General features: G+C 40.5%; 1 protein-coding gene across 1 annotated transcript; it reads right to left on the reverse strand.

Annotated features, from left to right (window-relative positions):
• Positions 1-5,289: 5,289 nt before the first annotated feature.
• tunar (TCL1 upstream neural differentiation-associated RNA) lies at positions 5,290-10,939 on the reverse strand (the record flags this gene model as incomplete). The annotated part of the gene is made up of 2 exons (XM_083998667.1): positions 5,290-5,475; positions 10,904-10,939. 2 exons carry the CDS (start codon positions 10,937-10,939, stop codon positions 5,290-5,292), a joined length of 222 nt encoding a protein of 73 aa, XP_083854793.1.
• Positions 10,940-13,147: the final 2,208 nt, after the last annotated feature.

Genomic DNA, 13,147 nt, shown 5'->3' on the forward strand with positions numbered 1-13,147 from the left:
ATAATAATGCTGCCTGGTCTGTTGAAGGAAATGATCAAGAGCAACTGACCTTAAACTTGAGTTCTTGCTTCAAACACTTTTAATTTGAAGATTGCACGTGTATTTCAATTGAAACTACAAATTTGCGTTTGCAAAAAGTTTAGCTGGGAATACTTTCACATTTTGCACCCACAGTAACACCTGTGGTTGTTACTGAGAAGAGAGGAGGTGGTTCATTGATGTCCATCTTATGCGTGACCAGGACCAGGCTAATGTACCCAGGCTTTTACATTTACCCAGACTGCACTGATTTGTTTATGTGAAATTTTCCTTTAAAGGAATATGAATAATAACACACTTGCTGGTTCTTTTATAATGATAAATTGTAGTGTAGTGTCTTTGTGAATTCAACAAACAACATGCAATATAAGGTATTAATTATGAGCCCTTGAAGCGCTGGTTAAGGTGGATTTCATTAACTTTGGTCAGTGCCACACTTTCTTTATCCACCTGATTCCCATACTAAACTAAGCTAATGAACTGCAAGTGGTAGATTGATCCAAGACTCATCTTATCGACTTATCTAATAAACACATTTCCAATGGTGTTGAAATTCTTTCACTCGTAACATGAACAAAATACAGAACATACACAGAGAGTAGAAAAGGGATCGAGTCACATTTAGCACCATGCTAGAAAAAACCCCACAGATATTCATCACACACAAACTGTAATGTTTAATTGTTTTGGGTAGGGACACACAGGTAAGAAGGTTGGTATGCAAAATATGTAAAATATCAGGTAAATTGATCCTGGATCAATTCACTTTCAAGCTGCAGCCTTACACATTATCTATCTATTTATCTATTTTTGTGACTTGATCCACGTTACAATCCAAAATGAAAAGAAATAAACCATGCACATTTCTTGTAGAGAATGTTTTTAATAGAATAAAAATGCAATCGGTTTAGACGTGTTTGTGTGAACCCATAGTTAAGATCAACTTTTAATTCCAAAAACCCATTTGACCCCTTGTTGAATTATTTTCGTACTCCGTGTGACCGCACTTGACGGCTTCTGCTTTGTGATTTAATGATCTGTATTCTGCTGATATCATTATGGTAAAAAAAAAAAAAAAAACGGCAGTGACTTTGTGTCCTTATGAAAACTATGCTTTGCAGTTTGCAATGTGGCATTAAATTGTGGCGAGCGTGTGTGTGTGTGCAGCTGCCACAGGTTGAATTGCCTTTGAATAGCAACAGAAGCAGCCTGATGTTGCCAGCCATGAGTATGTCTTGTTGATTTGGTGTGGCTTGTGTGGTGGATGGATTAATCGCCTGCACAGCTTTTCTGTGAAACCATCAAAACGATGTCAGCTCAGCTAGATAGAGATGGAACGTCTGCGCGGACAATCTGCTCGCTTGAATCATCCATCTGCGATGCACAACAATCTCCTGCACATTGTTCACCAAGCATCTCTCAGCTTCAAAAGAGGGAGGGATTTTCGGATGCGGCTGGCTCCTGGATCCAGGTGAAACAATGGCTTAAAGAAGGCTTCTGGGCATGGGAGAATTTAAGCAGCTGGGGTTCCTCAAACAACACTGTTTTTTTCTTGGTTCAATGCCTAATCCATTATATTTAAAGAAAATGGAGTCAAGCTGCCCCATTTTTTTCTTCTCCAACAGGATTATTCCAGTATGTTTGCAGTCACAGAGCACTCTTAATGGAGTGAGAAATCATTCTGACACATACAGTATATGACCTAAAAGATACAAACCAAAGGGAGATGAAATTAAAAATAAATCTGTAAAGACCAATTTGGTTTCCATGTCTTTGTCCTGCAAGCTCTCTGCTTTGTCCCTTTCTCTACATCTCTCAGATTGATTTGCAACGAGACAGCAAAATATGTCTCGTGGGATGTAACACTGTAGACTCTTTAAGGGCTTGGTTTTTTCCTCTATCTTCTTCTTCTGCTGTAATCTCACATAGCTGTCAGATGCAGGAGAATATAGATTTTCAAAGATTTTTTTCTCACTGCTACTGAGTGAACAGCTTCCATTTAAACGCTCTCTATCTCTGAATGACGTTGAAAGAGTCTCTCAAAATTGATGTATATTGTATTTAATGAATGTCGTTGATGTGCACTGATGCTTCAGTTGCATTACATAAAACTGAATATTTTACCATGCATCTCCATCTCTCCACACCTAGACAGCACATCCCAAATCACACCAGTTTTTAAGATGTATTTATTTGATGTTTTGTAACAAAACTGCAAGCTGAAAAACTTTTCACCCTTCACTTTGTCACCGAGAGACTATTCAATGAGTTTAAATAGATTTAGCATACACATAAATAAAACATGAGAAGAGTTCAGATTATCAAGCTTCAGGAAAGATAAGTGAACAATAAGAATAACAGGAATAATCAACTTTTACATCAGGTATGAATACATTCATAAGACTTGTCCATGTGCTTACTAAGCTTTCAATTCCCTCATTCTGTAAAATAAGAAGGGCTCACTCAAAAAGAAAAAAGAAAGGCTGACTTTATATTGTCTAAGCCATGTAAAAATCCAGATCCAGTCACATTGTGAATGCAGTGGAGTAGATTAGGATACACGATTTCCTGCAAACCTCTTCCACTCTCCTGGTCTGGTGACAGGTGGCCTCATAAAGATACTCCCACTGGTTCCTGGTTTGTGTTTTTTCTTTCCTTCCCTTCTCCATTGGTGAGGGTGAGACACTTTGATCTCAGGCACTTTCTGAAATCATGAGGTTGAGACTCACAAAACAGATGCAATATTTTACAAATGATAATGTAGCTTGTTGTATTTACCCTCACATCCTCCACATCCTTACAGGCATCTTCCCTCTCATATCTAACTGAGTGAAGTCCTTCTTTTAAAATGAATTCCACATTTTGGTAAATACACTGATTCACATTCTGTCCAACCTGAACTCAATAGCTTCTCAAAATGTTGAACTTGAATGCAGATCTGCCAATCAACCCTTTAGATGCACAAAATATTCCAGTTTCTACCCATATGCCCAAAAATACAATATATCCACAAAGCTGTTAACATCATAAATGAAAACAGGTATTCCACTAATATCCCCCCGTATATGCAGGTTGTGAATTCTCCAGCCCACTATGATTGCAAGGACAGTGTTACTTTATTTGCAGGTATCCAAAAATACTTTTGATATTTGGGTCTTTCAAATGATAAATAAAAAATAAGGGCATTTCTTTCTGATCAAAAATGCATCTTGACCCATTTTGTGGTCTGCATGTCACTTGTGTGAGCAAGTCTTGCTAGCCCTAGTTTGAACCAAAATGCTGTTAAACCCCAACTGAGGGATTTCCAAAATGCAATGCATGCTTGTCCAAAGAAATGTCTGAATCAGACACTGGAAAATTCAGAAAAAGAACAGTTAATATGATCAAATTCAGAAAAAGAACAGTTAATATGATCATATTCAGAAAAAGAGAGTTGGAATATTTTCAGTGCATGTAAACATACTGAGTGAAAGTAAATCACCTGACAGGTCTAGTTATTGTAAATTCAGCTCAGTTCAAACTGTCAAATGACCTGATTTAATTTGTACAAGCTACAGTTGTCTGTGTACAGACCCAGATTCTGGTCAACTCGTAAATGCAGAAATCTTTTTCCCCCTCTTTCTTGAGTTATCCCTAAATACAAAAATTCAGCTTTATTTCCAGTCCTGGACCTGCTTCACTTCCCAGTGGGACAGGAGTGTATGACATCAAGGACAGTCAGTCCAGTCAATCGAAGAGAAAAGATTTGTGTGACTATATCATCTTCCACACAGTATCATCCAGTGTGGCAAAACCCACACCTGTCTTACACCACAGAAATTAACAAGCAAAGAATAAGAATGAAAAGTTGACCCAGGTCTGGAAATAACTAATTTCATTTCCTAAAATTCAATTCATAATTTAACCATTAATCATTTAATTTAAAAACTCATTAGTTTTGCATGTTGTTTAAGACAAGAGCAGAATACGATAATAAAACTACCCAATAAATTACCTTTCATCAATAAAATGACATTGTTATTGAATTACATGTATATACATTTCTTTCACAAAGTAGTAATAACCTGATAATTTTATACATCATGGAAATTGCCATTTCCTCACGTTTTAAGGCAAACAGTCATTATGCACAAGTCTTAGAATCAATGATGTACAAGCTGAAATCGGTAGCTGAAAAAAATGCAAACTATTGTAAGCTCTGAAGCTCAGTAAACTATGTACATTTATGGGTGGAGATTTCAGTCCCATATGTAAATATATGTAAATGTGAGTGTTTATATACTCATGCAGCCTGAAATATATGGTGGAACTCACTGTTTAATAGCTGCAGCTGGCTGAAGAGACTTTGTTTAAAAAAAAAAAAATCATTACTCACACATGGATGCATCTTATTTCACTGTTAATGACACTTAAAAGCTGAAGTGGTGTATTGAAAAATGAATAATAAATGATAATCAAGCCATTTTCAGCTAATCTCTCGCCACCATTTTATGTCGAGCACAAAGTCAAGTGCAGCCATTCATGGATGCATCTCAGGGATTTTAAGCTAACACATTGCCCCTCCATGTTTCAGTAAATTTACATTAAACAGCAGAAAATTGTGTGAATGTCAGGTGATGTAGTCTTCAGCAGAAAACACCATCAAATGTTGTGTTTTTCCCCAAAAAGTAGTGAGAAATACATAAAAAAAAAAAACAATACACCAAGCTGAATAACAATTTTCTAATAATATGTCTATATAAATCTCATGTAATTTGATGTATGTTGTGTTTGAGAACTAATATTCAGCAATTAAGATACCTGTGTTTACTGCTTCTGTACATCTTCATCTCTCATCCCAAACCCTTTTATAACTCAGATAATAAGAACATTTGAAAAATATTTCTCAAAAGTGTCTCTCTGCAGTCTTTCATGTCCCCCGTGAAGGTAGAAGCTGCATCTTTTGAGCGTCTCTCATTAGATTCATGCATTTATGTACAAGTCAAACGTGTCCGGATATTCTGGATTTAATTCTACCTGTAAAAAGGGACAGGAACAAGCCAGCTTCCCATAGTCTCAGCTGATTGAAGTGATGCAGGATGGACGCCATATGGCGATCACACAGTCTTAGATCCAGTTCACCACTTGAGAAGGATGGCCTCATCCTTCCTCCTCCCATTCTCATCCCCATATCAGTCAACATACTGTCGCTGCAACAGCACAGATTAGCTCTGATCTGCCTGCTGGTGTAACACAATACGAGTTCGAGGCCTACAAGGTGGTGTAGATGTAGACAAAGATGATGACTACCAAGTTGAGGATGGTCCCAATGATGCCCAACATGGCCAAGATGCTCTCCTCCTTACTTTCCTTGTCTTGGATTCCCTTTTCCTCATCACTGTAGACAGTGTTTACCATTTTCCCTGGAAAAGTCTGCAGTTTTCGTCTCAGACCAATCTGGAGCAGGCAGATAAGAGAGAAGAGAAAAATCCACGTGTTAGTTAAAGCAGCTGGTTAATTTTTATTTTATTTATTTATTTGCCTTTGTGGTTGGTCTTTCCATAGTGAATGGTGGCCAGTGATAATGGCAGCAAAACAACAAGCAAAGCTATCTGCTGGTGAGATTGCTGGCGATGCAATAAAAGAATTAAAAAGTAATTAGGAAAGTAATATTTTTTCTTCTTTGATCACCATGCTAATATGTGTTTTAAAGGAAATGCTGTGAAAGTTAATTGGATTACACTGAACAGATGGAAAGCTGCCCAGCAATGTCAGTTTTAGTGACACAAACCGCATTATTATCAGGAGTCGAGCCAAATCTGTTTCAGGAAATTTAAATGAGAGAAAATATGTGGAAAACTGTTCTGGTCGAGGGAATAAATGAGCAGATTTAAGAGTCTGTGTCTGGGATGAAAAGACGGGGACGTGTGAGGTTTGCTTCTCTTTTATTCCGACAGAGCTTTTACTGTGGGTTTTGTGCATGAAAGATTAAAATACAATTCGTCGACCAGAGCCGTCCAATAACCACACCAAGACCAGTGGCGTACACAGACTTTTTGAAGAGCAGGGGCAAAAAGAAAAAATAAGGCAGCGTGTCCTTGCCACTGAAGAGGTTCATTTTAGCACCTCCCCTAAGAGGGCATTTTAGCACATGCTTTTCAACAACTGGGCCAAGAGGGGGGTGACTGCCCTCCAAGCCCCCCCCGCCCCCCCGTGCACACCACTGACCAAGACAACTGTAAATGTGCAGGGTTTACTGTAGTGCTGCTCTCTGCATGTTGCACTGTTTCCTATAAGCCACTATAAAGCAATGTTTTATTCAAGGGTATGAGAAAGATTTTCCATCAAAAATAAATTACTTCCTTCAATAAAATATAGTCATCTCCTGAGTTTAAATGCCGAAAAAAGGAAGGAATTCAAGAGAACACACGAGATTTATAACCTGGTGTTCGACAGATTGAACTATTTCATTAATATGAAATGCAGAACCAAACTGGTTGAGTTCAGCCCTCCTGCATTCATGAAGTCATATAGATGCAACACTTTGTACTTATATTCAAAACAAACAACCTGAATACAGGTCTCAAAATATATGTACAGCAATCTCTTTTTGTCAGTTTTCAAACTGTACACAGTGTTCCTTGATAAGCACACAAGGAAGTTTAACAAAAACAAAAACAAACCAAAACATTGATTAATCAGAACAGTTTGATCTTATAGATTCTCAAGGTTGTCAACCAATGGTTAATTGCAGGGTTAGTTTTTAGTTTTTAGTTTAATTGGAAGCTAAAAAAGCTTTTGGGTATGAATGTATCAGTCAACAAGTATGTCCCCAGTATTTCTTATTTTGTCTGTAAGGCATATATTATTTTCTTAGATATGGTCCTTGCAATGTTGACATTTATTTTGAAAGGTCTGCAAGATGTTGCTCAATTCCTGTTGACACACAGGTCTAATACTATACCCACACCACACTTCATTTATTTTTCAAGAATTATGAATATGTTATAAAGGGTGATGTAAGTAGCGCTGGATTTTCGCTTCATGTGAACTGCTGTATAACATTTTGTAAGGATGATAACAGTGTTCTTGTGAAAACAGGCTCCAGCTCTTCTCCTGAATGACACACTGGACATAAGAGGGATGGCTGTGGTAGCACAGTAAGAGGATGGAGGGGAGAAAGAGCAGAAGTTCCTGCACTAGACTCCATTCAGCTGTTTTATCTGATAAAAGTTCTGAGTAAGCCTGCCCACGTGTGTGTGTGTGTGTGTGTGTGTGTGTGTGTGTGTGTGTGTGTGTGTGTGTGTGTGTGTGTGTGTGTGTGTGTGTGTGTGTGTGTGTGTGTGTGTGTGTGTGTGTGTGTGTATTGATTTGTGTAGCCTGGGTTGGGGTATTAGAAACTAGATGTATGTTTTTAGCAGCTTGTCCAAGTTGGCGTCCAACCCCCTCTCAGGAGGAAAGCGCTCCTTGCGGGTCAGTGGGTTTTATACGCATTTTATACACAGTAAAGCATGTGAGTACATGCAGACCAAAAATAAACCAACAGGAAACTTTCTCTTAGTAAAAGCTTAGATGCACAGTAAAATACACTTTTTTTTCCCTCCAGTAAAAGTTAAGAGAAGTATCTGAAGTACTACCTGGGTACACAATGTGCCTTTTTTTGGCTGATGGACTTAATGGGTCTTACAAGAATAAAGACAATCCAGAAGTTTCTTTTTAGGCCTTTGTAAAGTGACACTTCATGGGATATCGATTGGACTGAGAACATCCTGCTGTGACAAGTGATCCAATGATCCACTCATTTGCCATGACATCTGGATTGCTGGATCTGTTCACACTGTGCTCCCTGTGCTGAATTCATTTGAAGAAGAATGATCCCTTTTAAAAAAAAGAAAACTGTGGTATCATCCATTCCCCTGTTCGCAAATTTTAGGTATAAAAACATGTCTTTCCTGAGCTGTGTACTGGATTTTACCTTTGCAAAGCCCAAATTATCAAAGCTCATTTGCAGGTATCCTTTGCTTTAATTGAAATGTGTGTAACCTTTCTGAACAGTGCTGCCAAAGCAAAGATTTTTATGTCACCAGTAGCAGCACTTTCCCCTTTTGTCTTTGACTCACTGATTGCATTTTCAGACAGATTGGCAAGAGATAAAGGTCTTGCCTGAAACCATCACATGCCAGGAATTGGCTTCAGTACATCAAAGTCTATGTGTTGTCTGGAGATGGATTATAGAAAAGAAACTGATGAAACTGACTGAGATGATCACAACAAGAGAAAGTCAGTCATTTTAAGAAACTGAATGTGTGGCCAGTGCTGCTGTAGAGTACAAGGACAACTATGAGGCGATGGTTTTGTGTTTATAGATGACTAATACGTTTATATAAAAGGTGTTTTATACTATAAAAGTCAAAGGCTTTTTTGTTCAGGCCTGTTTTATAAGAGCATCAAAATGACTGTCCTCTTTAAAGGCAAACATCCCACACACCGACTCTGAACAATCACAATGTCCAATCATCGACATGCATTGTGCTCTTGACGTTCATAAAAACCCCATCAGGCTCTGTTTCTGTGTTAAAGTGCGTCCTCCTCCTCTGATCTGTAACAATGGGCTTTGATTGCCTCTCCTGGGGTTCGCTATAAACAGGGCTTCCCTCAACCTGAATGCCGATGTTTGTGTGGCGCGCTGGATGTGCCCTCATGCATGAAGACGCCTGCTTGCTGCTGATATAAACAAGCGCTCAGCAAAAAAGAAAGAAAAAAAAACGGTGGGGAAATTGTGCCTAGGGGAGATCGAGAAGGAGGAGGAGGAGGAGGAGGAATGATGATGATGATGGTGGCTGTGGCTGTGGAAGTGGAAGTGGTGGTGAGTTGAGAGGCGGAGGGGAGGGTGGTCCAGGTTCTGCCAAAACCTGAGTGCTGAGGAAACAGCTTTACCACCGAGTACAGCTGTATGTCACACAGAAACCCCTCTGGACGCCTTCCAGTGTTTCCACCATCCAACATCTCCGGTCTGAACAGTGTTTAACAGAGAGCGTTCTGTCTCCAGCGCTGGCATCCTGCGATGGACCATAATCATTAACCACCCATAATGACTTCTTCTGTCTGTTAAACACTCGGGCTGGACGGTGTGTGACAGGAAAAGATCAGAGCTGTCATAACCCAGGACAGGCCAGAAAGGAAAATCACTACCACGGCTTTAACACGTCAAATGAAGAGATTATTAATCCAGCCGAGATACAGTGCACGGTTTCCTCTTTGCCACCCCTTATTGATTAGTCATTTGACTTATTCCAAGGTAAAGCGGATTTAGTTATCTCAGTATTGATTCCTGTTGTCACTCTGGAGCACATTTCCCAACACTTCCAATACTCTTATGTGTTAACTTTTCCCCCCGGTGGTTAATCCGAGGAGGCCTGTGGCTGCCAGGGGAAATCAGGATTCAAATATGAAACATTGTAGCACGTCGTCAAAATGAACAGCATCTCCTCCCGAAGAGAGTTTTTCTCTCACACCTGGCTCTTCACTTGTACATCAACAGCCGTGAGCATATTTGTGTAAAAAAAGGAAAAAAAAGAGAGAGAGAGGGAGGGGGCTGCCAGACAGAGACACAGAGAGAGAGAGAGAGAGAGAGAGAGAGAGAGAGGAGGAGAGAGAAAAGGGGAAATGGCATATACCTGGGACAACAAATCTGGACACTTCAGCTACACCTAACAGAAGCTACCATCCTCAGATCAGACCAGTGGAGAGTGAAACCTTTTGCCACTTGAATAGTCGCGAGCATGTCAAACAACTCCAGATGCTAACAGGGTCTGACAGGCAGAGTCGCTTTTGGCATTGTTTTAAAGTGGAATTAAAGCAAACAGCTCCCAAACCCTCCCGAGCGTGTATGTACACACACAAACACACACACACACACACACACACACACACACAGACACACACATCTATACAGGTTGACGCCCATAACTCACACTGACACAAACACACACATTCAGAGCATCACATGCAGAACCAAGTATGTGGTGAAAATTAAAAAGTAAAAAGAAGAGGAAGAGGAGGAGGACAATGAAAAGCATGAGAATGATGAGAATTCAGTTTTTGGTGAAATCAGATGAAATGTTTCCAACACTGAGCATGACCCATTTTCCATAACCAGTGCTCATTGTTCTGAGAGCGAGAGGAAAGTGAAAGATCTATTTTGGATACAAAAGGAATCGAATATGCAGAGGACATTTTTTATTGATCAAAAAAAAAGAAAGAAAGAAACTAGTAAAGACCTGAGGAAAAAAAAAGTTCAGACATGCAGGAAGTTGCATCTGGATTTGACAGATGTAGAATTTAAATTTCACTGGGGATTTTGTGCTTTTTGTTTAGTTTTTTATTCCTGCGTGTCATTTTCACAGAGAGATAGTGAAGCAGAGCTGCTTACTGCTTCGTTTTACATGAATTCAAACTTCATCAAGAAAACACTATAGGAGTGCAGAAGCTTATCAGACATCAAATGAACTGTTCCTGGAATGAGAGTCTGAAGAGATGATGTGACATAAGTTGGTGACAACATGCACGAGGAGCAACTCAGAGAGAAGTGTTGTGAGGATGTATATGGACAAATAACCACCATATCCTTCAAAGTAAAGCAGAAAAACCGTCCTTTCTACCTCAATTAATGATTCATACAAAGACAACTGAGCCTGGAAATATCCCACATTTCTAAAGAATATATCACAACGCATGATAAATTCATAGCTACACCCTGTCATGACATTTAAAAACGGTGAAAGATTCATGAAGTATTTGTTGACAGTTCACAGATGCTCTGCACATGATGATGAGTTTCAGCGGAAAAAAGCTGAAAAGGATGTGGCGTGACTGTGGGACCTACCTTGCAAAGCATCAGGAATAACATAGCATTGGACATGCTGTGAGGGGACGTCTTTCTGTAGTGCACAGACATCCCTGGCAACTAAGGTGAAAGTCGACCCCTCTCATCCTTCGGCTGTGGAGGGGCACAGGATCCAGAGAGGGCTGGCTCGTCTTCCGGGCGGTCCAATTTAAGGGCTCTCGTTGGATGTCGTACCCTGCAGCGCTCCGGCGTCTCCTCCCCGAATTTCATCTCACTAGTGCCCAAGTTCTCGCTGCCATCACTTTCTCCTCCTCAGCCTTGTGAGAGCTGAAAACTGTGCTGCCCACCTCCTCTCGTGCTCCTCTTTCTCTGCCTGTTTTGTTTGCCTCCCCACCTCTGCTTCTCTCTTCTTCTCCTCCTCCTCCTCTTCTTCCTCCTCCTCTTCTTTTTCTTCTTCTTCTTCTTTTTGTCTGTGTGATGTCAAGTTGAAGAATGGAGTCAGTTGATGGGCAGATGGGGGTGGGAGGGTAACAAAGCTGTTTCATGTGAGTATTTGCATCCTCCTTTGTCTTTATTCCGCAAAGCTTACAAAAAAAAAGGATGTTCAGCCTTGTCTCTCCTGCCAAGACAACCTATCAGCCCTCATTAAAGACTCACCTCCTCCTCCTCCAAACTTTTATACTGCTCAGCAAGGTAACGCATGTTTAGCTGATGCCTTGCCTTTTCAATGTTTAATAAAAGCTAAAGAGGAAAAAAAAAAGAAGGCACCCCTGCTGACGTTGTGGAAGCCCCTGCTTGCTCTACACAATGTGTAACCTAACATACCTTTTCTTGCGCTCCAGTGGCTGAGCGTGTGTCCCTAACTAACTGAGCAGAGCGTGAATGCCGGACGGCTATAAGGCAGAGAGAGAGAAGGAGAGAGGGAGAGAGAGGGAGAAAAAGAGAGGGGAGGGGGGGTGCTGTGAAGGAAGCCGTCGCCTCACACTGACGCTGTTGTGGTTGCTTTCACTCCACAGGCAAGAGGTAGGCTATCCCCTGCTCCCTTTCTCCCGCGCATATTAATGCAGCCACGGTTGCCTGGCAACCGACTCAGGGGAGTCACACAGAGCCTGACGACAAGAGGCATTTGTGACATGAGGCCGGGACGAGGGGCGAGGGGCGAGGGTCTCCTCCTGCATGTTGTTGTGTGGATTTTTGTTTTGTTTTGTTTGTGTGTGTGTGTGAGTGAGTGAGTGAGTGAGTGAGTGAGTGAGTGAGTGAGTGAGTGAGTGAGTGAGTGAGTGAGTGTCTATATGTGTTTCAAATGTTGCCTTTAATGGAAGATATGAGTTAAGTGTGAGTTTGAATAGTTCATACAGGAGAGTAATTTTCTTTTAGTGCATAATATTATAGACACTGCACATTATAGGTCTACACACTTTTAAAATGCAGAAATATGCAGAAAAAACTAAACTTTGACCTCTAAAAATTAACCTCGGAGAGTCTAAAAAGGCTGGAGTCTTGTAGCTTTTTAGCAGTGGTTGCAGACAGTTAGGCTAATGGTGCAATTACATGCCCTTGTTAGGTTAGCGAGTTCGCAAGTTAGCAAGTTTGCTGATTGTGTGGTGAATCAGAGCTACGCAGCCTGAATGAAAAAGAAGTCTACCTTGTTTTTTTGTTTCATCTTTATCTTTTTTTTTTTTTTCTTTTTCTTTCAACTAACAGACAGACAACAAAAAACACAAGACAATGTGATAAAGTAAAATAAATAAATAAAGAGAGCAACTAGCCTACTAATTCAAATAATTACATTAGGCTTCAATCAGAGGATACATTTTCATAAACATATGCACTAGGTACCATAACAACAAACACATGTGGACTGAGTAGCTACTTACTTACAATTGCATATGCCTATATTCAGAAATAAAGACAATGAGGAAGTATAAAAGACAAACAATGAAGGCTACCTTGTTGTATTCAAGGTGGGGGAAAGAGGTAGGGGGGGTTGTGTTTGTGCTACATGTGTCACCTTAAACATTCACTGCATCTCTTCATCATGTACATCCACAGTACAGGGCTGCTTCATCCCGCCGTCGGACATGCGACACATCAGTGTCAGCAGCCGGAGCACGTAATGGATACGCTGATCAAACATGAATAACCTCTGGGACATTTACTGTGCAATCCGACACCGGGACGACGAACACTCCAAGAGTCAACCGTCCCATCCGGTCCCCTCCCTCCCTCCCTCCCTCCCTACCTCCCTCTCATCCCATTTTCTCACTTCACGTCAGCCAGAGG

Source organism: Trachurus trachurus (assembly GCF_905171665.1).
Source record: "Trachurus trachurus genome assembly, chromosome: 22".
Taxonomy (NCBI): Eukaryota; Metazoa; Chordata; class Actinopteri; order Carangiformes; family Carangidae; genus Trachurus; species Trachurus trachurus.